This window comes from Myotis yumanensis, unplaced genomic scaffold (assembly GCF_028538775.1).
Source record: "Myotis yumanensis isolate MYYU_CA2020_CCGP unplaced genomic scaffold, mMyoYum1.0.hap1 SCAF_10, whole genome shotgun sequence".
Lineage (NCBI taxonomy): Eukaryota > Metazoa > Chordata > Mammalia > Chiroptera > Vespertilionidae > Myotis > Myotis yumanensis.
In genome coordinates, this window is record NW_027223761.1 from 9,509,532 (window position 1) to 9,535,771 (window position 26,240).

The following is a 26,240-nucleotide window of genomic DNA, read 5'->3' on the forward strand; positions in this document are numbered from 1 at the left end:
CTATAGCGAGTGCCTAAGATGGCAAGGCCTCTAAGATAGTTTTCATTGGAGGCACAAAGATGTGTGAGAAGGGCCCATGACCTTGAGCATACAATTTACAGAGGAGAATAAGACGGTACTTAGATACTCCTAAAGGAAAGCAGAACATGACAAAAGTCATTATGAGAAATACCCAACACGTCTCCTGGCGATTCACAGGACAGCAGCCCTCACAGTAAATGGGAGTCTGTGATGACTTCCCTCGTGGGGTGGTCAGAGTTTGAAAGCTGGGTAGGAATTCAACAGGGAGCGATTGGTAGAATAGAAACTTGCCTGAAAGAACAACATAGAAAAAAGGCCATAGAAGAATCAATAGCTAGTGAAGAGCCTCAATGCGTGGCTTGGCAGTTTTGTGCCTAATTTCAGTGGCTGATGGGAAGCGACCTAAGTTAAGGTAACTGAATAAGGAAATGACCTCATAGTAGCTATAGTAACCAGTGTGGGGCAGGGATGGGTCAGCACAGTTAGCGGATGAGGAACCCGGACCACTGTGAGGAGAAGCAAAGGCATCATAGAGAAAAGAACCTTACTCTCAGGCCTCACTTTTGGCTGAAAATGGTCTGAATTTGAGATATGGATGTGTATATGTGTGTGTAAGAGAGAGAAGAAGATGGGAGGGAGACAGGGGGAAGAAGAGAGAAAGAGAACTATGTAGGGGTGAACAATACCTAATAAGTTGCTGAAACCAGCAATGCTTTCTCTTTCATGGAACTTTGGGGAAGGTGGGGAATAAACTCAAGATCTCAGAGTATTTCAGGACTCCTGTCCTCATCCAGCTCCCAGGGGTAAGTATTTGATACTGAAGAGAGCATCAAGATGCACAGGGGCTAAATGCATGGCCCCATCACAACTAGAAAAAGGACCACACTTCCAAGGGCCTCCTCTACAGAGCTTGTCTCCTGCTCCGGCCCCCTCTGGTGCACAGGGACTGTGGTTGTGATCCGATCCTCATGACTTCCGGCAGCCAGTGATGCATCCCCACCCCACCCCACCCCTGCCTGGGATTATGCCCAGGAACAACCATGGGTCACTCAGAACCACCCCCTGTTTTGCAGTTTCCAGTGGATTTTTTGGAGGCCAGTGGCATGAAATCCATCCTCAGTATTGGACCAAGTACCAGGTGTGGGAATGGCTCCAGCACCTGCTGGACACCAACCAGCTGGACGCCAGCTGCATCCCTTTCCAGGAGTTCGACATCAACGGCGAGCACTTGTGCAACATGAGTTTGCAGGAGTTCATCCGGGCGGCGGGGACGGCGGGGCAGCTCCTTTACAGCAACTTGCAGCATCTCAAGTGGAACGGTGATTGTCTTTCTTTCCATCTCGCTAGGAGTCAGCTGAGAAGAGCAAAGTCTCTGCAGCCAGCAGGGATCCTAGTCAGGGGCATCAAAGGATGGTCTCACCTCCAAATGACTGTTTCCAAGACAGGGAAGTAGAAGGGAGGGGAGAGAACAAGCAGAAAAACTAGGCTGCGAGTGTGTCGAGACCCATACAAACCCAGTGTAATTTAACTCTCTCCTGTGGCCGATGATCCAGGAGATGTGCTAGCAGGGTATTCACAGAATACTCGCTCCTCTCAGAAAACCTTTCCTCTTTGACTTGCAAACAGGGTTTGATAGCTTAATTCCCAGTTACTTGCTTGCTAAGATCATCATGGCTATTTTTTTTCGAAACTTCCAGACCGAGGTTCTTAAGATGGAACCTAAGATAGTAAAAAGATATGCAAAATTAGGTCTATGTTTGTGTTTTGGGAGGGAAGGGGAGCAGACTTACAATATTTCAGCAGATTCTTAGAAGTTCTGTTAAGTAACAACAACAAAAAAGGGAGTTAGAGCTAATGGTCTGGACACGTGTAGGAAGTTTTTGCAGTGATTTCTGGAGTTGGTGCTGCCCTTAGAGCTAAATGTCTTTCTTAAAAAAAATCATATATACATATATATATATATATATATATATATATATATATATATAAATATATATATTTCAGAGAGGAAGGGAGAGGGAGAGAGAGATAGAAACAACAATGATGAGAGAGTCATTGATCTGCTGCCTCCTACACACCCCACACTGGGGTTTGAGCCTGCAACCCGGGCATGTGCCCTGACTGGGAATCAAACTGTGACCTCCTGGCTCACAAGTTGATGCTCAACCATTGAGCCATTCAGGCCAGGTCAAATGTCTCTCTTTCAAGGTCTCACCTAGCCCCCTGCCAGCCACCATTTAAACACTGTGCATCGCGATAGCTTATACACACACGCACACATTCTATACTGGCTTGTAAGACATAGTGGGCAGACAGCTTGTCTTGCAGAATGTCTTTGACACTGGCATAAAGTTGCCCTGCTAATGGCTGTAAAAAAAGAAAACTGGCTCCTCTGAGAATGACGGCTATTTTGGAAAGCAGTGATAGACAACAGGAGTGAGCTGGCCTGTCCACATCAGAATGGTCAAGTCTGTCTTAGCAGAACCTGTATGTGGGCAGGTAGCTGGGGCTTTGGAAAGCATGAGACCCAGGGCTATGTGCCACATTCGGTCCCTGACAGCTGCCATCAACGCTGAGCAGGTCCCTGCCTGGGCACAGAGCCGGCTTCGGTGCTGGCCATTTTGGATGACCTCATTCAGCTCCTGGGCACTTCCTTTTCCCCGCCTCCCACCCACCTCACAGACATGGTTGCACATTTTTCTTTTACTAGAACCAAACCAAACAAGGCTCTATAAATAATCCCCAGGAATCTTCAGAAAGAGCAGACTTACACTTGAGGAATTAAAAATATTTACCTTCCCACCTCCAATTAAATCCAGACCTTCAAAGCTTTGCCCTGATTGAAGCCCAAGGTGGGGAGTCCTGGGAGGTGATGTGGCTGTCTTTGACCTTCCATCTCTGACCTTCCATGACTTGTTTGGTCCCGCTGGGTGCTGCTGGTGCCTCTGGAAGTGGCTAATGGCCAGATTTCTCACCTTTGATTGTTGTTTGCCTTTTTGTAGACATTCCATTAACTTACATTTATTAAGTGTTTACATATCCTAGGCATGCTAAGTGGGTTGATTCATTTAATGACTTTCTGAGAAAATAAATATTGTACCCATTTTACAGATGGGACAACTGAAGGCCAGAGAGGTTAGAGCATGACCCCTGCTCCTGAGATATTTATAATCTGGCTAGGGAGAAAAATCATATGACTTTTATTCATCTGTATATACATGCTTTTTTACTTATGACACATCCAGAGAGGAATTGCAAGGGATAAAGAAGGGAAGAATCACTGCATTTACCCAGCCATAGCTCATAGATTGGATCTAATAAGAATAAATTTGATTACTTTTAAGATCAAAGAAGAATAAAGCCAGTTAAATTAAACTGATTTTCCTTATATTTGCGTTTTCATCTCGTGTCATATCTTAGCTGGGAAAGCACCTTAGATACCATCTAGTAATGACTTTATCTAGTTTAATCCCCTAAATTTACAGATGAGGAAACCAAGACCCAGGAAGGCGAAGCGCCTTGCAGTTCTTAGTGGAACACTGATCTTCTGACTTCTGAAGTTCTATTGCCACCAGACTGGATGCCTTCGCTATACAAGGCCATAATGCCATCCGATGTGGGTGCCCCAGCTACTGATTTTTCTGTGCCAGGAAGTGCAGGCTTGAGTTTGTAGATCCAGAGAGGGAAGCCCCCTCCCATAAGCAAACAGAGGTGGTCAGGCGATCAGGCAGTGGGACTGGCAGAAGCTCTTCCCAGAAGTCGGCTCCGTCCTTGTTTAAGTTTTGGCTCCCTGCGGGCCCGCTCTGACTTTCCCACTCTGCCCTTCACAGGCCAGTGCAGCAGTGACCTGTTCCAGTCCACACACAATGTCATTGTCAAGACTGAACAAACGGGTGAGTAGTAGCAAAGAGAGCCAACTTGGTAGGCAAATCCCTGGGGGGGGACAATGGGGAGCGAGTGCGAGGGAGTGTGGGAGCAGGAAGGAGCCAGTATTTTGGCAGGAAACCCAGGGACGCCTCTTCCCTGGCTGTCTCCAAGGGGCCACCCTCCGTGAGCCTCATCCCCTGGGCTTGGGACCAGTGACTGCCAACTATTTCTGATTTCTAGACTGATGGTGAGACCAATACTGCCCACACTTCTCTGCTTCCCACTACTGGTCAGGACATCATCCAGGCTCCGCTCCAGGAGCTGGGAAAATTGCAAAGTCTATGTGGGCCTCCTTCTCACCACAGAGTCAGGGGACTTGACCAAGTTAGGAGAAGCAAGGGGAGAGAAGAGGAAGGGTTTATGTTTCTCCCTCTCCCCCTCCCTTGGTAGGAGTGTTACATAAAAAGGACGAAGATGCAGACTTGCTGTTGTACTTACTGTGGTTTCTAGGGCTCTCAGAGGTTCCGTAGGAATGTCAAAGGCAGCTATGGAACCCAACTTCTGCTTTCTGTGCTCTTTTAGGTGAAAGATTACTCTGGACTCTCAATGGGGTCTGCAGTCCCACGGTATCCCTATTCATTTTTGTTCACCTTCTCCCATCCTAATCTCTCACCTGGGGACTTTCGGTCACCCCTGGAGACTTGCAGGGAGCAATGACTGCCTCAAGAAGTTTTGCCCAGTGGCCTTGCACAAATCAGATGTCCTTACACATTGACCTTTGGCCTATGGCCTCTTGGTCTAAGGGGAGCTATGCACGTCCCTGAAAGTCCACTGGCCATGATGAGACTGTGCAGCTGCCACTGCTCCAGGGTTGCTCCCCAGGCCCAGGTCCTCATCAGTGAGGCTGCAAGCCATGAGAGCCCGCAGGCCCGCCTGAGGGTTGCGTGCCAGCCATTAAGGAATTGCACCTAGGAGTGATTTGTGAGCCACCCAGAGCCCAAATTGGCCCCATGCAATTATTTGCTCTTTTATAAGGGGGCTAGTCTATTATTATTAAAGCCAAAAACAATAGCTGCTAAGCATGTTAATTAGCTTTTCCTAGCTCTGCCTTCTCCCACAGACCAGGGGTTGGGTTACCTGGATGGTCTGTACTTTATGGGTCTGGCTGTCGTAGAGGCAGACACAGGGGGTTAGTGGAGAGATGGTGTGCCCCACCCCCACAGTGACCGGGCAGATAGCCCCACCGTAGCCAGGATGGCATGCAGAGGTCCCAAGTAACTTGATAATTCCTCCTTGACCATCCAGACATTCTTGTGTTGCCAGTTCAGAAAAGCTAAGCCAAAGGGTGGAGGAGAAGGTCCGCCCAGGGAGGAGGGGAGAAGAGGCTCACAGAGGGGCCAACACCTCCAAACCTTTTGGTTCAGTTTGTTTTCAGAGACAACAACAGGTGTACGAGGTGACCCAACAAGGAGAGAGGGTGTAACCCCAAGAGATTGGGCTTGGAGTGCCCAAACACGTAGCTATTAGTTAAAATACCAGCTAAATCCCTGTGTCGTAAACAAGAGGACTTAGCCAGTGACTCAGGTTTTATACCTTTTATGTTGTAAAAACAAAATGAAACTCGGCCAGTGACTTACCACCCGGCCCAGAAATTCAGAAGCCGGGCAGGAGGGGAGCCGAGGGCAGCCTTGATCTGTGAAGAGAAGAAAGCAGGAAGTTCCTGGAAGGGATGAGCGAGGTGAGAGCTCCTTGCCAGATCTTGCAGCTCTCGGCCAGCCAGGAAAGAAAATGCTTCTGTTGGAGACTAGCCCAGATGTGGGGGTTGCGTAGGAGTTGGGCTTCATTTGGGGTAGGTAGAGGGGAGTTTCCTTTGACTCTGAAATCTGAAGAGTCAATCAAAGACAGGCATGCTTGCTGAGAGAGAGAGAGAGAGAGAGAGATGCTTTTGCAAGATGAGGCAATGGGGCCCTACTCTTAACAGTTGTTGGATTTGTGTTTTGAGAATTTCACGTTGTCCCTTAAGCTAATTGGAGAAATCCTAGAGGGAGGGGGCTGTCGCTCAACTTGAGGAGAGATCTCTCTGGATTATAGCAATGAAGACACGATGATGAAAATGACTAGACTTTTTTTTTTTCTGATGGAAACATTAATTCTCCCAGGAACATATTACTGAAAAAAGTTGTTCATTAATCATGAATGTATTTGTCTCTAACAATGTCTTTTTCTAGTGTAAAAATATTCTGGTCCCTGTGTAGTAGAATGCAAGACAAGGCCAGGCTCCTGAACCCACCCCCTGCCATGTGCAGTCTGAGAAAATTCCCAGGAAACCCAAGCATTGGTCTAGGTCAGAATTCCACTGTTGCAACTTCCCCCACAATGCAACGGGTGCAGAACACATGGATAGGGCTATAGCAAAGTCCATTTCCCCAGGACACTGGAAGAAACAGAGGGTAACATTATTATAAAGTAACAGGTGGCCGGAGTAGCATTGTCTCCCTACTCTCTGGAGACCACCCCCTAGCTCCTATGCCTTCCTAATGAGCCATGAGTTAGAAAAGGGAAGCTCCTCCCCAGGGATGATGATTGCTGACCGTTCCCATTTTCTGTCCTTTGTAGACCCTTCCATCATGAACACCTGGAAAGAAGAAAACTATTTATATGACACCAACTATGGTAGCACAGTAGGTAACTAACTCCCCAGCACTGCATGCCCTTTTCCATTCTGATTTTGCTCTCCTAATAGCCAAAAAGTTCTGTCGTCAGAGGGGGCTCTCAATGTCCTTTATCTTTTCATGGCTACAGATTTGTTGGACAGCAAAACATTCTGCCGAGCCCAGATCTCCATGACAACCACCAATCACCTTCCTGTAGGTAAGTTGTCCTGACATCAGAGGCTGTGTGCCTCATGTAAGTCGCTTACTGAGCGTTAATGAGAATTGCCAACATCCTATGTTTCCACTTTGCTGGAGTCTTTCTCATTAAAAATCGAGGAAAGGGACAGAGTTACTATTCATAAAATATCTGCTTTTGAGCCAATATTTGTACATGGAATATGACCAGTTCGGGTGCCTCTAGGAAAAGTGTTTGTCTCCTGTGAAACCACGTCACTCTTCTTGTGATAACAAAAACTCTCTTTTCAACAAAAACTGGCTCTTGGGAAACTGTCTGATAAAATTATTCATACTTGAGTATACTTATGGGGGAAGAAGGCTATATTTGATTTTTGATAACTATTTGGCTTTAGAGAAAGAAGATCTAACAGAGGTCCGTGAACCTGTGGCAATAGTCTTTGGGTAGAGGGGGAGCAATTGGAAATTTTCAGAAGCCCAGAAATCACACTATTTTGTCAGTTCTTGAAGCCTGGCTCATCAGGACTCTCCAGTCACTTTTTGAATTCTGTTCACGTTAGTTGTATGTATTTGGTTAAGATTAGATGCACCTGTTGGCTATCCATGACTCAATCAAGGTTACATTGAATGAGAGGGTTGGTCTGCTCAAAGTCTGAGAGAGGGTCTTTCAGATTATGCTCCCCCCTCCGTTTACAAATAGGTACCTTGGCATGTAGCAGGTAGGACTGAGTGCATTGGGGAGATGAATAGAGGGTTTCCCATTGACCTTCAATCTGGGTGCGCACTTGTGGATCTGTCTGGGTCTGTGAAACGGAGCTTAGACTTGTCGCAAGTGAATCGCCCTTTCTTGGAATTGAATTTGGGACAACTTCAGACCTTGGATTTAAATGAGTGTTTGGGGAAGAAAGCACAGAATCAAACAACAACCCCTCCTCCTTTTTTTTTTTTTTCTGCTTTTGCTGAGTATGTTTTTGAGAACTGAAATAATGAAAGCTTTTGGTTTGAGGTTTTGTACGGTCAAGCCCCTGGAACGAGACAGGGCTGGGAGCCAGTGTCAATGCTTCTGGGATTGAGGTTAAGAACTGAGGCCAATTCATCTCTCTACTTCCCCCTCCCCCCAGTGACCCATACTTTGTGTCACTCTACATATCTGTGGAAATTAAGAAACAGATCCAACACTGGATCTGCCCTTCTGGGGGAACTGAGCCAATCGAGGTAACATTTCTGTGGCAATCGTTGCCACCCCCGTCCTGAGCAAGGTTTCAGAGCCGAGGAAACCACCCTCCTGCTCCCCCTCTGACTTCCTCTCACACTTCCTAAGGTGTCGCCTCCCACGTCCTTCCGGTTGGGTCTTTGGCTTATGGCAAAAGATTCCAACCAGAAGTAAGGTGGAACCAACCACTTCCTGAGCCTCGGGGGTTGGTAGGTCTTGAGGCGCCTAGGAAGCCTAAAAGCCATAATCACAGCCCTGCTGCCCTCCCCGCCAGGCCTCTCTTCCGTGTCCTGACTTCTGAACCTCAGCGTCTGTGGGGCCCCAGAGGCCAGTTCCTGCTTTCAGATTGGCAACGGCAGAAAACTCACAGTCTCCTATTTCCGAAAAGGCCTTCTTTAAATGGGCTTTACAAATCTGCTCCCCATGATCTCCCCTGATCCTTGATCCCCCTGCCCCTCATCCCTACCCCACAAGTGAAGAGTGTAACACAGGCTGGAAAATGAGATAATCAATTCAGGTCTTCCACCAGAATTATCCCTTAAAGAACCAATTGAGTGTCAGGGGTTGCCAAATTCTTTGGCATAACAGCCCTCCAGTAGGATATGTGATTATTAATTCCTTTCAGTATAGTTTAGTGTCTATTGGATGGGCCCAGAGCCCCTCCCCCAGCAAAAAAAAAAAAAAAAAGAGCGTGGTCGTTTGTCTGAGTCTTTACCTTTCATGCTCCCATTAGACTGAATGCAGTTAAGTACCTTTCTATGTTTTAATGCAAGTTACCAGTGGAGCGAAGGCGAGGCCCGGTAAACTGATGCCCTCGGTGATAAAGGTGGGCGGGGCAGCGGCCTTTGTTTTGATTTCCCTGCCATCTGCCCATTTCATAAAATGGCTGCCGCCAGTGTTCCTGATCTGCCCGATAGTCCTCGAGCCAATCACACCAACTCGGGCCTGATGTGTTTATTCACCGACTTGCTGAGCCTAAAGCTAGGGTGGCACGGTCTATTATAACACTCAAATTTGTATATCCCGTAAAGAAATGGCTCACAGCTGAATCATATGCAAATGCTTCTAATCTTCGCTTCTTGCGAAGCAGCTGAGCTGAAGTCACCATCTGGCTCTTGCATCATAAACCCGGGGCTTCGTGCTGCCCCTGCCCTGGCCAGACCTTGGCCTGAGAGGCCTGGGCGCCCAGCGAGAGAAAGCCAAGCTGGACCACTGCCCCAGAGCGAGCCCTCCTTTTATAAGCATGAGTCACCTAACCACATGGCTGCCTTCAAAGGTTTTGACTTTTATTGGGGGTGAGGGGAATAGGAGGGGGAGAGGCCATCGTATTAAAGGGAGGTTTCAGATCAAAAGATTTTAGTGTGAAGGCAGCTCAGGGATTCCAGAGCTTGCCCTCGCGCTCAGGACCGCACAAGGAGGCTGGAAGAATGAGGGTTTCCTTTAGCTTTGGGCTGCATAATCCTCCGTACGATGATGGAAACATTTGTATTGGGGAATAATTTTTATTTGGTCTTTTCCAAACTGGACGGAGATCTAGCCTAGGTAAATGGCTGACATCTCAGAGAGAAAATTCCCTCATGGTCTATCTGGCCTGGGGTTTTTTAATCTGGAGTCCGAAGTGAGCCTCGAACCCCTGGGATTGTTCACAGATTTTCACAAGTGAACAATATGTGCATTTTTTTTCTGGGGAGAAGGGTCTAAGGTTTCCGTCTTATTCACAAAGTTACCTTAAATTGATTCGACACCAGCATGGAACCCATACGCAATGATTGGGGCCAATAAACTGGGAGACACTTTCTTTTTTTTTTTTTTCTGAATTCAACCTTGGCTTTGAAATAAAGGCCCTACCATTTGAAGACGAGCTTTGCTTGTGGCCTGCTGGGTAAATGCCACTCTTTGTCTGAAGAACAACGTGGCCCTGTCAGAGTGATGTACACTTGGAAACCGGGGTGAGCGCCAGACCTGTTGCAATATTGTCACATCCTGATGGGATGTTGCAACCTCACCCTGAAACCTACAGGGAGGGAGAGTGAAGTCTCCTTGCATTTCCTGTGAATTTGTCCTTCTGGATTTCAGAGAAACCCAAGGCAGGTGCGGGACTCTGGCTGACAAAGCCAGGGGAGGAATTCTTACCCAGAACAACAGGTTCCTTTTCTGACCAGATCTTATTAAATCCCTCTCCCCCAACTTGCCACGGCTCTCGGGGAAACTGCTGGGAGCCCCGCGTCCTGGCAGGCTGGGTGATCAGAGAGGCGAGTGTGTCCCTGCGCACTGGGAAATACGAAATGACTTTTCCCCACTAACTAGAGCATAATTAGAGAACTGGCCCTGATTCTCGGCAGGGGAGACTTTCGTCACATGTGTTGTGTGCCACCAGCTTAAGAAATGGCAGAGACTACTATAACTTTACTAGTTATAGTAAAGGCTCTGGGTTCAAACTGATGGTGTTAGCATCTTGGCTCCCCTCTCAGGCTGTGTGACTTTAGACAAGTCATTTGACCTCTCTGTGTCTCAGCTTCTCCATTACTGTAAACGTTGGGTCTTAATAGTACCTACCTCACAGGGTTATTGTGTGAATGAAATAAAGTGAGTCAGGTAATATGCCTAGCTCCGTGCCTTTTACATAGTAAGTGCTCAATATCAGTAGCTGTTCTTCTTAACTACTTAAAATAGGAGCGAATGGTTATTCAAACTTTTTTTTTTGAATAATGGCCCACTCTTGACGAATGAATGCTTCAGACCCTCTCCCTGTGCATATATTCAGCCAGTATGAAATGCCCTTGAAGGCCACACCTACGATAGTGAAGCCTAGGTTAAGAAGTCCCAATGTAACACACGCATTTTGCTGGCCCAGTTTCTTAGCAAAACTGGCTTGCATTTAGGGACTACTCTATTAAAACTGGTGGATTTTTGATTGTGTGATTTTTTTGTGTGTGCTAAGATCTGCCTTGGACATGGGAAGTACACACACACACACACACACACACAGAGCTAGATCATTTATTTTTCTTTTCAAGAAGTTTTATTCCGCCTCTGTCATCTCCTCGCTGGTGATAGTCACAGGGTTACCATAATGAGTCATTTGTTAAACTAATCTGTGTTTCCATAGCCCGCGTGGCCCTCTGTACTGAGCTCAGGCCAGTCAATGGCCTCTTTGTCAGGCTGATTAAAATGTAAACTTGCATGCCAAAAAAGGCCCTCCTTTGGCTTAAAAGCCATCTTTCTTTGTTATAAATGTTTACATTTTTGTATCATGAAAAACAAAAACCCTTTCAATGACCTAAATCCTTCAGTGGCTCAACAGATCTCTCAGAATACAGGCTAAGATCCTACAAAGCCTTAATGGTATGGTCCTCCTCCCCTCTTCCCCTTGCTCACTGGCACACTGGCTTCCTGCTGCTCTGTGGACATAGCAAACTCACACTGACCTCAGGGCCTTTGCACTTACTATTCTCATTCTTGGAAGACTCTTGCACAAGCTCTCTGCATGGCTGTCTCCCTGACGCCCTTCTGGTCTCTTCTGTAACCACCACCTTATATGAAATTGCCAATTAGTCCCATCTCCATACTTCTATCCTCAGTTCTTACCCTGCAGTATTTTTTTCCAGAGCAGTTATCCTCTCTGTTTTGTACTGGAAATGTGCCAGGCATGTAGTAGGTGCTCAATAAATATTGGTTACATGGGTAGATGAAGAAATGAAAATGACAATTGAAGGGAAGAGGGAAATTAAACAGCTCTTGTTTTTCTCTTCAGCAGAGTCACCTGATGTGAAGAAGGAGCAAGACCACCCTGCCAAGTCCCACACCAAAAAGCACAGTAAGTCGGCTGGCTTTCAGATGGCACTTAGCCCGTTCTTCAACTTGGGTATAATTGGAGGCCACTAGTTTTTAGACAAATGTTGCCTCTGCCTGCTGCCTCCAATTCTTCACCTCAGACTGGGGAGGGTGAGAAAATAGAGGCAACACTTACTGGCAGAGTAACCCCCTGAAGTAACCCCCAATGAATATATGCCCTCATTCTGTTCTTTGTTCTTAAAAAACTGAAATTTCCTGTAGGCATGGGGCTAGCAGGTTCCCTTTCTCCAGAAAAAAAAGCGGGGGAGGAGGAGAAAGAGAGAAACAGCTGAGATGCAGTATTATTTGCTTTTGCTGAATGTTGGCTTCCTACCTTTGTAGACTTGTTGTTCCAAGAAATGACTTTATTCTTAAGATTCAACCGTGCTCCTTGGTTGAAGTTGTATGTCCCCCAATAATAAAACCTTATGAAAGTGTGCGAAATATCAGAGATAAGGTGTGTGTGTGTAGGGGCGGGGGTTTGTGTAGAAATAAATGAAGATGGTGTAATCTAGAAATTACAGGGAACTGGCCATCTTCCTTATCTGCTACTCCAGGTCATCCCACAGAGCCCCTCAAACTGGCAGGCGTGGGTGGGTTTGTGTGTCACAAGTCTACTGGGGGATATAATTGAATTTGCTAATCTTATTACAGTTACCCCTTCATTTTTAAATTGACCCCCTCAACCTCAGTGAGACCTCACCCCCATCTGTTCTAGGAGTTACAATACTAGAACCCAGTCGGTGTGCACAGCTGCTGGGTGGGAATGATTTAATGGGTGAAGTACTTGCTAAGTAAAAGTGGTTGAAAGTTGCCTTCTGGGGAAGTAACACGTTGAAATGAATCCCAGAACAGTTGTCAACAATACTTAGAAGATACTCTAAAAATAGGCCACCTAACACCTATTCTTTCCTCTTGATTTTGCCACTAGTTAACTACGTAACTGTGGTCAAGTCACTTAAATTCTGTGTCCCAGTTTCCTGTTTTGCAAACTAAAAACAAAATAAAAAAAACTATGCTAGTTCATTGTCAAACATCTTGTTAATATGTACAATATTTGGGAATTCTGTGATCTGGCTTCGTGGGTGGGTAGGGGGAGAATTGAGGATCTCCCGTCGGATGGAAGATGTTCCAACTCTATGCTTGCTTGGCGCCTGGTTCGCTGTGACTTCGGCCATCACTAAACTCCTCTTTCTGCTTCTCAGACCCGCGAGGGACTCACTTATGGGAATTCATCCGGGACATCCTCCTGAACCCAGACAAGAATCCAGGGTTAATCAAGTGGGAAGACAGGTCGGAGGGCATCTTCAGGTTCTTGAAGTCGGAGGCAGTGGCTCAGCTATGGGGCAAAAAGAAGAACAACAGCAGCATGACCTACGAGAAACTCAGCCGGGCCATGAGGTGAGGGGGTGCTGGTCTCCGCACACAACACGGCCGCACGACCAGGTAGTCCCCGGCAGGCTCATCTGAGCAGCCACCTTACCAATGTCCTCTGTTACAGATATTACTACAAAAGAGAAATCCTGGAGCGGGTGGACGGACGGAGACTGGTGTATAAATTTGGGAAGAACGCACGTGGATGGAGAGAAAATGAAAACTGACCCTTGGAACACAACCCGAAACAGACCCCACATCCCAGCAAGCCGGGAACTCCTGGATGTAAATATGTCCAAGACGACTTTTCTCTGCTATTTATGTACCATGAGGGAGAGAGGGAGAAAAAAAAAAAATCGACTTCTAACGGGAAGAAGGAACACTACAGTTGATAAACTCATTTTGTTACTTTGAAGTACATCCTGTTTGGGGAGCCAACGTACACAGTTTTCTGTGAATTATGATGCTGTATGTGGTTGTGATTGGTGTTTGCCTTTATTGTGAAGTTCATTCCACTTGCAAGAAGAATGGGTCTGTGGCCTTCATGTTTCTTGCCGAGAGAAGGGGGAAAAATTGGAGGGCATTAAATATTTTTATATGCAAGTGATTTAGGAAAAGGTGGCGTGTGTCCTTCGTACCTAAGCAACTACATGGCCTCATTAAGAGAGGTGGGCGTGGTCGCAAGGATGAGCTCCATCCAGGGTCTCCTATTGACGGCATGAACTGGAGGCTGCTGGGAAGTTTCACCTGACCCTTAGGAGCCACTGCGTGGAGAAGGAGGACTTCCAAAAATCCAGATGGACTGTAACCGCTGCATAATCACATGACTTGCAATCAGTAGATCAGCCAGAAGAATAAGGGTGGGGGCTTTTGTTTTCTCACTCAGAAATGATTCTGATGCCAAGGCTGTCTTCCTCCCTTCCCCGTGGATGATTGGTGGAACAAACTTCAATCACCACCTCTGCTCACCTCTAGATACTTAAGAAAGGGTCCAGTCTTGGTTATTTTTGTCCCAATTGCTGAAAAACTAAATGGGAAAAAGGAGGTGGCAATGAATTTGCTCTTGTATTCCTATAGTCCATGGTTTCTCAGTGAACACAGTTGGCATTTTTGGCTGAATAATTCTTTGTTGTGCGTTATTTGACTCTCCTGTGCATTGTAGGATGTGTGGCACTGTCCATGACCTCTACCCTCTAGAGGCAGTAGCACTCCTGTCCCAAAGCTGTGACAACCAAAAATGTCTCCAGACATTCTCAAATGTCCCCCATGGCGGAGGGGCGGGGAGAGGGCAAAATTGCACTTGATTGAGAACCACCGATTTAGCCAGTCAAGATGACAGTGGTGACTTATTCTCAGAAGAATAAGATATGTAAGATCTTTTAGTCCCTAAGAAGAAGCTGAAGCAAGATTCAAAGTCCAGCTTCTTTTTAATTTTTAAAATATTGAGGAAAGTGGGCTTAAGTAACTAGAGGGACTTCTTTTCAGAGCCCCAGATGAGAGACAAAGTCAGACAAATTGAACAAAGCAATGTAGCAAGAACGAAAAGAAGACATTTTCTCTGGGATCACAAAGCAGACTAAAAATTATATTGTAGAAAGAAATGCTGAGAGAAAACATGTGTGTGTGAGAGAGATAGAGATAGAGAGAGATAGAGAGAGAGAGAGAGAGAGAGAGAGAGAGAGAGAGAGAGTGTGTGTGTGTGTGTGTGTTCCAGGGGAAAACTGCTTTGCAGATATTAATTCTTAGTCTTTCCTCTTTGGGATCATCTTTTTCTTGTCTCATATGAACTCATCCCAAAGTGAATGGTGTATTGTGCAGATTTGCAACCAGAGGAAAGTTTAAAAAGAAAAAAAGGATGAAAGAGAAAAACAGAGAAGAGCTTAGGAGCTATAGTCAGTAAGGAGTTGGAGACTTCAGTGGTGGGGTTGTTTGGGGGTACCTGGGGACTTATCACTGGGTCTTGTAATCTGGGAGGTCTGTGAGCCTGTAGACACTTTGCAAATGGATTTGAACATGCACCCTTTTGCAACTTTTCTTTTGGGATCCCCATGTCCTTGGCTTTCTCCTCCATCCTGCCTCTCTTGAGCAATACTATGGGGCGGAAGACACGTACCAATAAGAGGGAGTGCTCTTCATCAACTAATGGCCCGCCTGACACCATGTCTTAGCCAGCAGAGGTGAGCAATTCTTAGTCAAAGATTGCAAAGTGTTTGTAATGTATCTAGAAGGCTAGGAGTAAGAAGAATTAACAATTTGTCTTCCTTATAATGACAACCATTATGAATGATCTTTGCACACCACGGTAGTGAGATGAATGACCTTCTGAAGGTACAACCAAGTTCATTTTTGTTTCTGCCTGGCTTGGTCACCTCCACAAAGGTGTTACTTAGTGTTGTTAAGTAACAGTTACTGAGGGAACTGAGAGAAATAACAGTGAGCAACCCAGCTCCGACACATTCCTGTAAAAGGCACACCTTGTTTTCCAAGCCAGGCTAAGAACTATGAGGCCTTCCCAGCATTTGACTATACTTCACACAGAATGAATAAAACATCCAGATATTTGAATTGGTGTCAACACATGACTGTTTGAGTGTCTGTGTGCGTCCGAATTGTGTGAAGATATTAGGGGCACCTGCTAATCCTCTCTCTGCTATTCCTCCCTTGGCTTTGTTATTTGTCACTTAAGGTGACTAGATTGTTCTCTGAGTTTGCCCTTCCCCTGTAAGTTTCTTACAGTCCTCCAAATTGGCTCTTTCTGCACCTTCTCTGTTGAAGAGCAATCTTTGCTAGGTAGTAAGCGAGACTGGGGAGTACCGACTGGAACAGTTCTGCAGATAATTAGCAGATTGTGTTATTTCTTGAGAATGACGGTTTCTTGGCACCCAGTTCCTACTTAAATAGGCCGGAGTATTAAGTTCTCAGATTATCTCTCTATTGTCTTGGCTTGAGTTTGATGCATTTTCTCTGTGCTGTTCGTGACTTGGAGAACTCAAGGTAATCGAGCCATGCCAACTTGGGGTGTGAACAGAATACTTCCCACCACAGTGTTGAAAGGGAGAGTAAAATCTCAGAGATAAGCCAGCATCAAGTGAAGCAACCCCTTCTTTGCGGGGGACACAGAGCTTCTCCCTTGAGAAGCTTGTCTGTGCTGAGTGCTCACATGGTCACTGCACATGGTCTCCGTGAACCTTCCTTACGCTAAAGGCTTAGACTCTTATATGTAGTTTTCATGGGAACCCGAGGCAGGAGATGTATTGCTAAGACGTTACCAGACTCAGGTTATCCATGGTGCCTAGTTATTTGACTTGATGAAACTTGAGTATGGCCCAGGGCCATACCGACAGCTTCTTGAACTTGCCTTCTGAGCCAGGCAGACCCAGGTGATGAGTTTTCCTTTAGACAAGCTAGTCCTTTCTCAAAGTGTTTGCCTTTCTAGACTGTAAGCTCTTTGTGGGCAGGGACTACATCTTATCAATATTTCCCCCCTGCAACTAGCATGAGATAGGTGCTCAATACATATTTGTTGAGTTAACAAATGAATGTCTTCTGGAAGACTCCTTGGATTGGGAGGCCAGACCCAGAATTGGGATGTGAATCATTTCTTCACCGGAATAAGAGCACAACGGCCATAACTTCAAGGCCATGTGACCCTATTAGATGAACATTTTATTGTGAAACTCCTTACTTGGCCTTCCAACCTTCGCTGAAATGAAACCAAAACAGGCCGTTTGCTCCCGAAAGTCATGTGTTGGATGAGAATTCTGTTGCTTTATTAGGAACTGTGAGATTTGTCTGGTATAAGAAACCAGGAATGTACCTTTGACCTGTTTTAACCAATGAAGATTATGAATGTGTTTATATGATGTAAATTGCTATTTAAGTGTAAAGCAGTTCTAAGTTTTAGTATTTGGGGATTGGTTTATATATATTTTTTTCTTTTTGAAAAATATGGAGGGATCTTTTGATAAGGTGAGTCATGCATGTTAGATTTTAGTTTCTGCAAGTGTGATGTTTTCCAAATGTATAAAAGATAGGAAAAATAGTAAGAAGGAAAGCAATCATATTATTCTTCTGTAGTTCAAAACAAAAACATTTGTCAAGTGCCTACGATATGCACTGCATGAAACCAAGTATGTGAAGAGTTTATCTAATTATATGGGGTGTAATAGATGCTCCATATGAACCTAATGGACGAACACTTACTGTCTGAAAGAACAACCTAGCAGTCACAATATCAGAGCTGAATTAACCTCATTTCTGCAATAAGAGATACAGCGTTTAATAAAAACACATTGAAGCTGTGCCTTATGAACCACTGAAATGTGTAAACGGTCACAAATTTAGCTGAATTGGGATCAATCTTTTCATGGCTGTCTGCATAAATCTTGCTTTTCTTCCCATCTGATTTCTGGGTAGATCATTTGTAGGAAATGACCCTATTACAACTATTTTTTAAAGATCAGAAATCTCGCCCTTTAAACTATGTTAAATTCAAATTGAGTATTCCTCTTCTATGAAAGAATTATATTTTTCAAAATACGTTTGTTTTGTTTTTGTTTTTTTTTTGTTTGCTGGGTCCCAGAAAGCACTAATAAAAACCACATAGACCATCTTGTAACTGTGTATTCCGTGCTTCCACAAGCCATCCACAGCTGGGCTTAGAGGAAATGCACGCAGTCTATAGCAACAAAACCTATGCAGTTTTCGCATTTATTTATTCAATTAGCGTTTATTGAGCATCCACTCTGTGCCAGGCACTGTCCCAGGCACTGAGTTATGGCACAGAATGAGAGACAAAACACACTGCTCTTGTGAAGTTTATGTTCTATCAAATGGAAATGGGCAAGAAACGAAGCACTAATGGACAAAACAGAGCATGTCCGATGTGTAGTCAAGAAATGAAGAGCAAGAAGAGGAGCGTGCTGGAGTATGTAGGGATATATTGCAAGTTTAGGCAGGGTTAAGAATGAAACATTCTAGTAAATATCTGAAGGATATAAGGGAGGGAGCCATGATGATAACTGGGGAAATGATTCTTTATTAAAGGGACCAGCAAGTGCAAAGGTCCTGAGGTAAGTGTGTTTCTAACATATCCAAGGAACAGCAAGAAAATCTGTTTATCAGAGTAGATAGACTAAGCAATAGAAGGAAATAGCGTAAAAGAGGCCCCAGTCGACCAGATCACGTAGAACTTAGAGGCCATTAATGAAGGCTCTAGGTTTTCTTTTGAATGAGATGGGATGGAGGGTGGGGAGGGGGCGAGGGGAGAGACACAGAAGAGTGACATGCTCCAACTGCTGGTTTAAAAAGACCCCTCTGGCTTTGTGTTGAGAATGAATGCAAGAAGGCATTCAATGCCGAGTGTACACTCTTAGTGAAGGATATACAAAGGAAGGTAGAAAAGATTGCTCTCGCATTCAAGTTTCCAATACAATACTTAAAAATATTTCAAAGCAGTAGTGAGCACTACCAGTTCATAACATATTTCTCCCGGGCCCAGAAAGTCCCAGCCATTCAGTCACTTGACTTCATAAATAATAATGAAAATAATAATAGCCAACCATTTGGGGAAGATCCCCTTGGTCCCAGAATCTGTGATATATTCTTGACATCCATTTGATCTTCATGGAAGGCTGTGATAGATAGATATTACTCCCAATTTTTAAAAGAGGGAAAAATGAAGGTCAGAAAAGGTTAAATGACTTCCTCAAGGTTGAACAGCTAAAAATATGTGGGACTTTTCCCAAAGTCCATACACTTAACCCTAATATTCTCCAGTTTGCCATGATACTAATGTCACACACACACATGCACATACACACACAGTTGCATATAATACTGAGTTAAACAATGTATTTCAGAGTTACCTACTGTTAGAATTTCTCAGAGCCTTTATTGTGACAATGTTCATTGTGAATCTATGAGAGGGAAAAAGTGTTCCCAATTTCCCGAGCCCATTTGACAACAGATTCTTTTCATCAAAGACATTTTTATGAAACCAGTACCCTTTAAAACACACTTACGGAAATGATATTCTTTAAAGACTACTTCTCTGATGTAGAAGGAGCAGTATTTTCATATCGGGCCAAATTAGTATGCTGAAAATATTCATGCACATCAAACTTGGCCAACTTTGTATATATTCCTTTTCTTTATTCTCAATGAAAAGAAATCCCCTCACTGCCTTGGGCATTACTTATTTTCATTAATGCATTTCTCAAAAATCACCATGCACTTGCAAAGTGACTTCTTTGGGAACTATAAACTCTCCTGATTTTTTAAAAAATACATTTTTATTGATTTCAGAGAGGAAAGGAGAGGGAGAGAGAGATAGAAACATCAATGATGAGCGAGAATCATTGATTGGTTGCCTCCTGCATGCCCCACACTGGGGATCGAGCCTGCAACCTGGGCATATGCCCTGACCAGGAATTGAACCTGGTCAAGGCTGTACAGCTAGAAATACAGCTAGGTCAATGCTCAACCACTGAGCCACGCTGTCCAGGCTCTCCTGAATGTTAACTCTTTATAACTATCTGTGCAAAACTACAGGGACTAGCCACATGTGGCTATTTAAGCTTAAATTAGTTTAAATTATATTAATAAAAAATGTAGTTTCTTAATTGCACTATCCACATCCCAAATGTTGAATAGCCACATGCGGCTGGTGGTTACTGTATTGGACAGTGCAGATATAGAACATTTCCATAATCAACGAAAGTTCTATTGGACAGAACTACTCTAGAATCTAGCCTGGGAGGATGAGGTAAGGGTGGGAAGGGTAGTGAGCAAAACTAACCAACAGTGAAATAAGATCCAGTTAGCCATAGAAACCAAAGGTGACCCTGAATCATAGAGAACAAAAAAATAAAGACCCAAAGCAAATATCTCTGTGTTTGCTGGAATGGTGACAGCATCTACCAGTGCAAACAAGTTTGATGCTGTCAGTGGAGTCTTGGTGTGGGAGGCTTTGATTATTCTTATCTCCAAATCCCACAAATACCCTACAGTCATTAATATGAATATTCGTTCCAAGGAGGTGGCTTTCAGGTTGAGAATACTGGCAGTGGGGGGAGATCATGAAATGGTAAGGGAAAGGCAAGATCCCCAAATAGGAATGGCTGGCACTGCCCACTCTCTGCTCTAAAAGGCAGTAGTACCATTTTCTTCCTTCTTTTTAAGACCATCTTCCTGAATAAGTAGCTCACCCATAGGCAATCTATTTCCCTATAAGTCAGTTCTCTTCCATTGTCTATCACAATCTGGCTTCTGTTCACATCAAGTCACTGAAAATGCCCTATTAAAGGACAAGTCAAATTCATCCTGGCCTCAGGGACTTTGCATTAGTGGTTCCTTTTTTCTAAAATGCACTTTGGATCTTCATGAGGCTGGCTCCTTCTAGTCATGCGGGTCTCAGTTCAAGAAGTCGCCTTTGCTAACTGATCACACTGGCTCCAGTGGCTCACCTACCTCCCATCACTTCCTAGTGCATTATCTTCCTTTTATCTTCTTCTCAGAAGTTACACTATCTGAAATTATATTTTTAATTTATTAGTTTACTTTTCTAGTATTTTACTTTTCCTGCCAAATAGTAAGCTCCAGGAGAGCGGGGACCTAATCTGCCATGTGCACCAACATATTCCTAGAGCTAGGAGGTGCCTAACGTATATATGTGACTCCATAAGTATTTGTTGAATTAAATATATTCAGATTCCAAAACCTTTTATTTGACTTTATGATTTTTGACACAGGTGACCTGCTCTCTACTTTTGGAAAAGATCTATTCCCTTGTTTTCCGTAACAGTTTTCTTCTTCTGCTTTCCTGAGTACTCACTCTTCAGTTCTTATTCTCCCCATCCTTCTAACTGTGTGTGCTTCCCAAGATTAAATCTCAGTTCTCCTCTTTCTTTACATGCTCTCCCTCAAAGCTTAGCCCTTGAATGCTCAGTTCAGAGATGTCATAAGGATACAGGTAGATATAGGTTGTTTTCTTTCTGGTCCTGGCTTCAGACTGTGGACATGTCACTCAAATTCTCTATTCTTTAGTTTCTTCACCTTTTAGATGGAGATAAATACCAACTTCCTGTTGGTATTGTGGGAATGGAGTGGAGAGATTCTAATATTTAATAATTCTATAATTTATGGATGGTTTATACATGAAGGCACTGTGCTAAGCACTTCGCTTTTTTTTTTTTTTACTTTTAATGCTCATTCTAATCCCATGAGACAGTTACTACTGTTATCTCCATTTTGCAGATGAGGAAACTGAGGTTCACAGAGGTAGAGACTCTTGCTTGAACTCACTTTCCTGGTATGTGTCTGAGCTGAGATTTGAACCGCTGTCTGGCTGAGTCCAGAGTTTGGGTCTTTATCATGATACTCTATTGTCTTTTTTTGGACAGTGTTATGAAAAGAATGAGGCACTGAATGAAGTAAAGGAATTATTACTAAATTTGTGACAACTCAAAGAGAAGTATTTAGAGTGGTTAGTCTGGGAGCACAATGATACCTAGACAACAGGGGTGTTTTCAAGCCATTTTACCCTGAGTTAAAGTCAGACCTGATGGTTTCTAACTAGGGACTAAAATTCAAAGAGGATTTGGTGTCTGATCCAAATACTTTTTAGTCTAAGAGATGCTCATTTGTGCAAACTCCCATCATAAGAGCACAGAGAGCTTAATGCACAGACTCCAGATCACCCAGGCTCTTAGCGAGGAGGGGAGCTCCTGTTCATGCATCTCTCATCCACATGTGAGCTTTCCGAGTCCTGTGTTTCTCATAATCACATGGATCTTCCATCGTCAACATAGAGACGTCCTCAAAAAGGCTCCTTTTCCTCCTGGCCTTCCTGGTGATGCCCTGCAACCTTTTTATGCTGATTCTTCTAACCCAGCCAACATCATCTCCCATCTGGGTCCCAGCCACGTCTGGGAGGAAAACTTGCACATCCTAGATGTTAGCGGAAGCAGGTGTGGAGCCAGAAAGAACAAGGCAAGAGCTTCTGAGAAATGATGCATGCAGAGGTCCCTAGCAGTGCTAAGGAAGGAGCACACGAGAGTGTGTATCTGGCAAAAGATCCCATTAAGCATCAAATCATCAGCTCTCTGACGTCTTTGCTTTGCTTCATTGTGCACGTCTCTGTGTGTGTGTGTGTGTGCGCGCGTGCACGTTTGCACGTGGTTGTGTGCATGCCTGTCTTCTCTCTCTCGTGCTCTCTGTGTCTCGTTCAGTGTCCCGGTTTCTTTCTCATACCCTTCCTTCCCCTTACTCACCAGTCCCTTTCAGACTCCCTTTTTCTTCAAACCCGTCTTTCCAGGTTGCTGAAAGACAGAACTGACAAGAGGACAGTCCCGGACCAGGAATGGTGCCACCTCTCTGAAAGCCTCAGAGTGACAATAACAAGTGGTATTTACCTAAGAGCTATAAACACACCAACTGTTCTCTCCTTGACTGTTTAGTCATGTCATTCAGCATGAATGGACTTTTCCAATGGCAAACAGACAGAGAAGAAGAAAAACAAACAGTGTATTCACGTAAGATAGAGTCTGGGATCCCTGCTGAAGCTGTGAAAACAGGACATCTCTTAAATTTGACCTGAGGACACATCTCACCTTAATGGGGGTACACGGGATTCTGGGCCCATGTTGAACTCTGTCCTGAGGTTCCCTGTGAGAGAGAAAGCAAAAAGTAAAGGATGTGGCTGTCTGGCATGTACAGGGGGAAAAGTGCTTCACCTATTCAACAATTGTTAGCTATGTGTTGATCACAACCCAGGCCCTAGCACTGCACCAGCTGCTGCCACAGTGCCCACAACAGAGTAAAGGCAAAGTCAAGTGACAGGTCCAAGTTCACATGGCAGGTCAATGTGAGAGCCCACTTGACTTCCGGTACTACCTCACCATGCTGCCTCCATCCTTGATGCCTATTCTTTCTTTGGGAAGGAGATATCTTTAAGTCCCAGGACTGAAAAACAGGCTCATAGAGTAAAAAATCACACCATTTTAGTTGGAACAACCCCAGTTCCAAATCTCACACCTTCACTTACAAGCTGGGTGGCCTTGGACAACTGACTTAACTTCTTTAAGCCTCAGCTTCCTCATGAACAAGCAGGCATTCTAAGTTGGAGCTTCTGCTTTATGGAGGAGAAGCCAAATAAACAGGGTAATGCGTGGCAGTGTGATCAATAATAGAAAAATGCAGGAAGATGGAACTTGGGTTCCAGTCATAGCTCCGCTATTGAGTGGCCATGGGCCCTTAGGCAAGTTTCTGAAACTCTCTTGCTTTGGTTTCTTCATCTGTAAATCAACAGGTTAGACCGGGTCATCTCTGAGGTTGTTCCAAATAGAAAGTCCCAGAAATTTATGAAAATAAGTTTGGATCTAGCCCAGCATTTATTTCAATCTTTATAATTTTGTCAAACTATTTATTTATTTTGAGAATAAATTAAATTATATTTATTAAAGTGACTTGTAAATTCTTTATATTTTCTTTTTTAATTGAAGAGAGAGAGATAGAGATATTTGTTGGTCTACTTATTTATGCATTCATTGGTCGATTTAGTATGTATGTGCCCTGAATGGGATCAAACCCTCAACTATGGTATACTGGGACAACTCTAACCCACTGAGCTGCCTGGACAGGGCTAAATTCTTTTTTTATTAAATGAATTTGATGAGTTTTGAATTTCAAATTATACTCAATGCCCCAGGGACCTGTTTATTTTTGTGTTTTCAGCAAAATACTACTTCCTGTTTCTAAGAAAGCTTACTCAAAGAAGGAACTTCATTCATCTGTTCAAACCTTCCTTCTTTGAGTAAGCTTTCTTAGAAACAGGAAGTCGAATTTTGCCGAAAACACAAAATTCAAGACTCATGAGAGGTACTGACTTTTCTTGAGTCTGGTTGGTCCCAGTAATAATAATGGTGGAACCACACATTGGACTCTGTCCAGCCCCTGCAGCAGGAATGCATGCATGTCCACAAATAGCACTGGTCTCAGGGAGTATGTATGTGGTGTGTGAGTGGTGCAGAGTAAGGGATTCGTACACAGAGAAGAGAAAGGTTAATTTTTGGTCCCGACAACCAAGAAACTCTTCACAAAGGAGTGGGATAGTCATTGGCCTTGGAAGGAAAGACGGAATGAGACCATGTATATACAGTGCCAGCAGCTACCGTTTGTTGAGCACTTACTAGATGCCAGGGGCTCTACTAAGTGTTTTATATATGATGCCCTTTTGCAACTTCACAACCACCTTGTGAAGTTGGCTATTTGGTCTGTGACTGGCCACACGAGAAGCAGTCAGTACGTGGGAGCTGTCATTACATGGTTTTGCTTTTACAGAGACATGGTGTTGGGTGGGCTGTGCCAGGTGACTGCTGTGAGCGCCCACATGCAGTGATGCTGGGCTGGACCCTCCAGGTGCTGCCTCTGCCTCATTCTCTCGCTGGAGAAGACACCACCACCACAGAGCGAAGTGCTTCTCCCAGTGAGCTCGCCCTGTCGGGGTTTTCTTCTCTCTCGATCCAAAGAACTTGTGACCCCTTCCTCAATCTCAGTCCCAGCCAGGCCCCCATCAATGGATGTTGGTAGGCCAGAAGGCAAAAAGAATTTTCAAAAAATGCATTAAATTTTAAATCAGAAAACTAACTAGACTTGAGCTCCAGTTCTCCCACTTTCCAGACAGAGAATGGATGTCTGTTCTTCACCATTGATGCATGAAATTCTTTGGCAAATCATCGAATCTCTCCAAGCCTAACCTCCTATATCTGAAAAAAACTGGAAAGAGAATGAATAAGGAATGAAATGTTCATTGAGCACCTACTACACACCAGGAGATTCACATAAGCTGTCTCGACGTTTCATCTCAGTACCCTATAATTATTGTCACCATTTTACAGTTGATAAAACGGAGGGTCAGGGGAGTTAAGAGACTCACCCGAGATTATATGGCCATGCAGAACTTGAAGGCAGGTTTTCTGAAACCAAGTTATATGTTCTTTCTATTATATCAACCAGCAATTTCAAAGGCTGCCCTAGAATCGCCTCCCACCTGCCCCTCTGGATATATGGAAGGACAAAATCTCCTTTTTTCATAAGTAAACATCTCTTTGCAAACTGCCCACTACAATGGGGACAGGTACTTTTCAAGAAAGTTTCATCTTCTATCCTATCTCCATCCTTAGGAAACTTAGCACTTATACCTTTTGTGGATAATTTGGAGTAATGTGAGCCTCTGGCTTTTTCCTGAGACTGTTTCTTCCCTAAATCTATAAGCTTGAATGGACACAAGCACAGCTTTGGTCCCTGTAAGCAAACGCAGTGACACAACCACATGACTCACCCACCAGTCATTTCCAGTGGCTTTCCAAAGCATGGGCATGGCATGGCCCTCACCACCTGTTCTGTTATTCTGTTTCCCTGGAAACTGGCTCTTAGGACATACGTGGGAGGACCAGTCTACATGTCAGTCACGCACTGTGTCATTCTGGTTGGGTAGATTGGAGGAAGTGGGGGAGGGGGATTCATGACTGCTGGGAAAGAAGGAGATCTTTTTGCTAGGAAAATTAATCATTGGGCAACCAATTGATTTGCCATAAAATCTGTTGAGAGCCAGGTCCCTGAAACATAAAAAGCGATGAGTACATGGGACCTTAGAGGCAAAACCAAGGTTGGAACACATTGCCTGACCAGCATAAGTGGTGAAATAGTTGCTATTATGACTGTTTAGAAAAACCTGGAATTCTGCCATAGGTTTAAAACATGGGTCTCTGCCATTAATCCTATCTTTTGGTAAAGGACATTGAAGTTGTTGGGATTGAAAGGCACCTCTTTCCAGATCTCCTATCCCATATATTGGGAATTCTACCTTGAGTTTTTGTCTTTAGCCTAAAGTTTTTGATCTCGTGATCAAATATATTAGCAGTTAACATGTAAATATCCCAGGTAGGAATAATGCATGAAGGCAGAGATAGGCTTCACCGTTGTACTACTTCAATTGATAAGAAGGAAAAAACTGGGCTACTGTATTGAGAAGAAATCTAAGTTTCAGGTAGGATTGAGGGGGAGAGTCACCGGGGCTGTGA

At 44.3% G+C, this 26,240-nt stretch overlaps 1 protein-coding gene across 4 annotated transcripts in view; it reads left to right on the forward strand.

Moving 5' to 3' along the window:
• The window catches only part of EHF (ETS homologous factor), a 42,763-nt gene extending 24,993 nt beyond the window's left edge, over positions 1 to 17,770 (forward strand). For 2 of the 4 annotated variants that reach the window (XM_070427777.1, XM_070427775.1), the window contains exons 3-9: positions 1,095 to 1,340; positions 3,852 to 3,914; positions 6,505 to 6,573; positions 6,691 to 6,759; positions 11,705 to 11,767; positions 12,990 to 13,185; positions 13,286 to 17,770. In XM_070427777.1, the coding sequence (XP_070283878.1) occupies positions 1,095 to 1,340; positions 3,852 to 3,914; positions 6,505 to 6,573; positions 6,691 to 6,759; positions 11,705 to 11,767; positions 12,990 to 13,185; positions 13,286 to 13,385 (806 nt within the window). In that variant the 3' untranslated portion in view covers positions 13,386 to 17,770. The remainder of the gene's footprint in view (positions 1 to 1,094; positions 1,341 to 3,851; positions 3,915 to 6,504; positions 6,574 to 6,690; positions 6,760 to 11,704; positions 11,768 to 12,989; positions 13,186 to 13,285) is intronic. The other 2 variants (XM_070427776.1, XM_070427778.1) reach the window with 2 other exon arrangements.
• Positions 17,771 to 26,240: the final 8,470 nt, after the last annotated feature.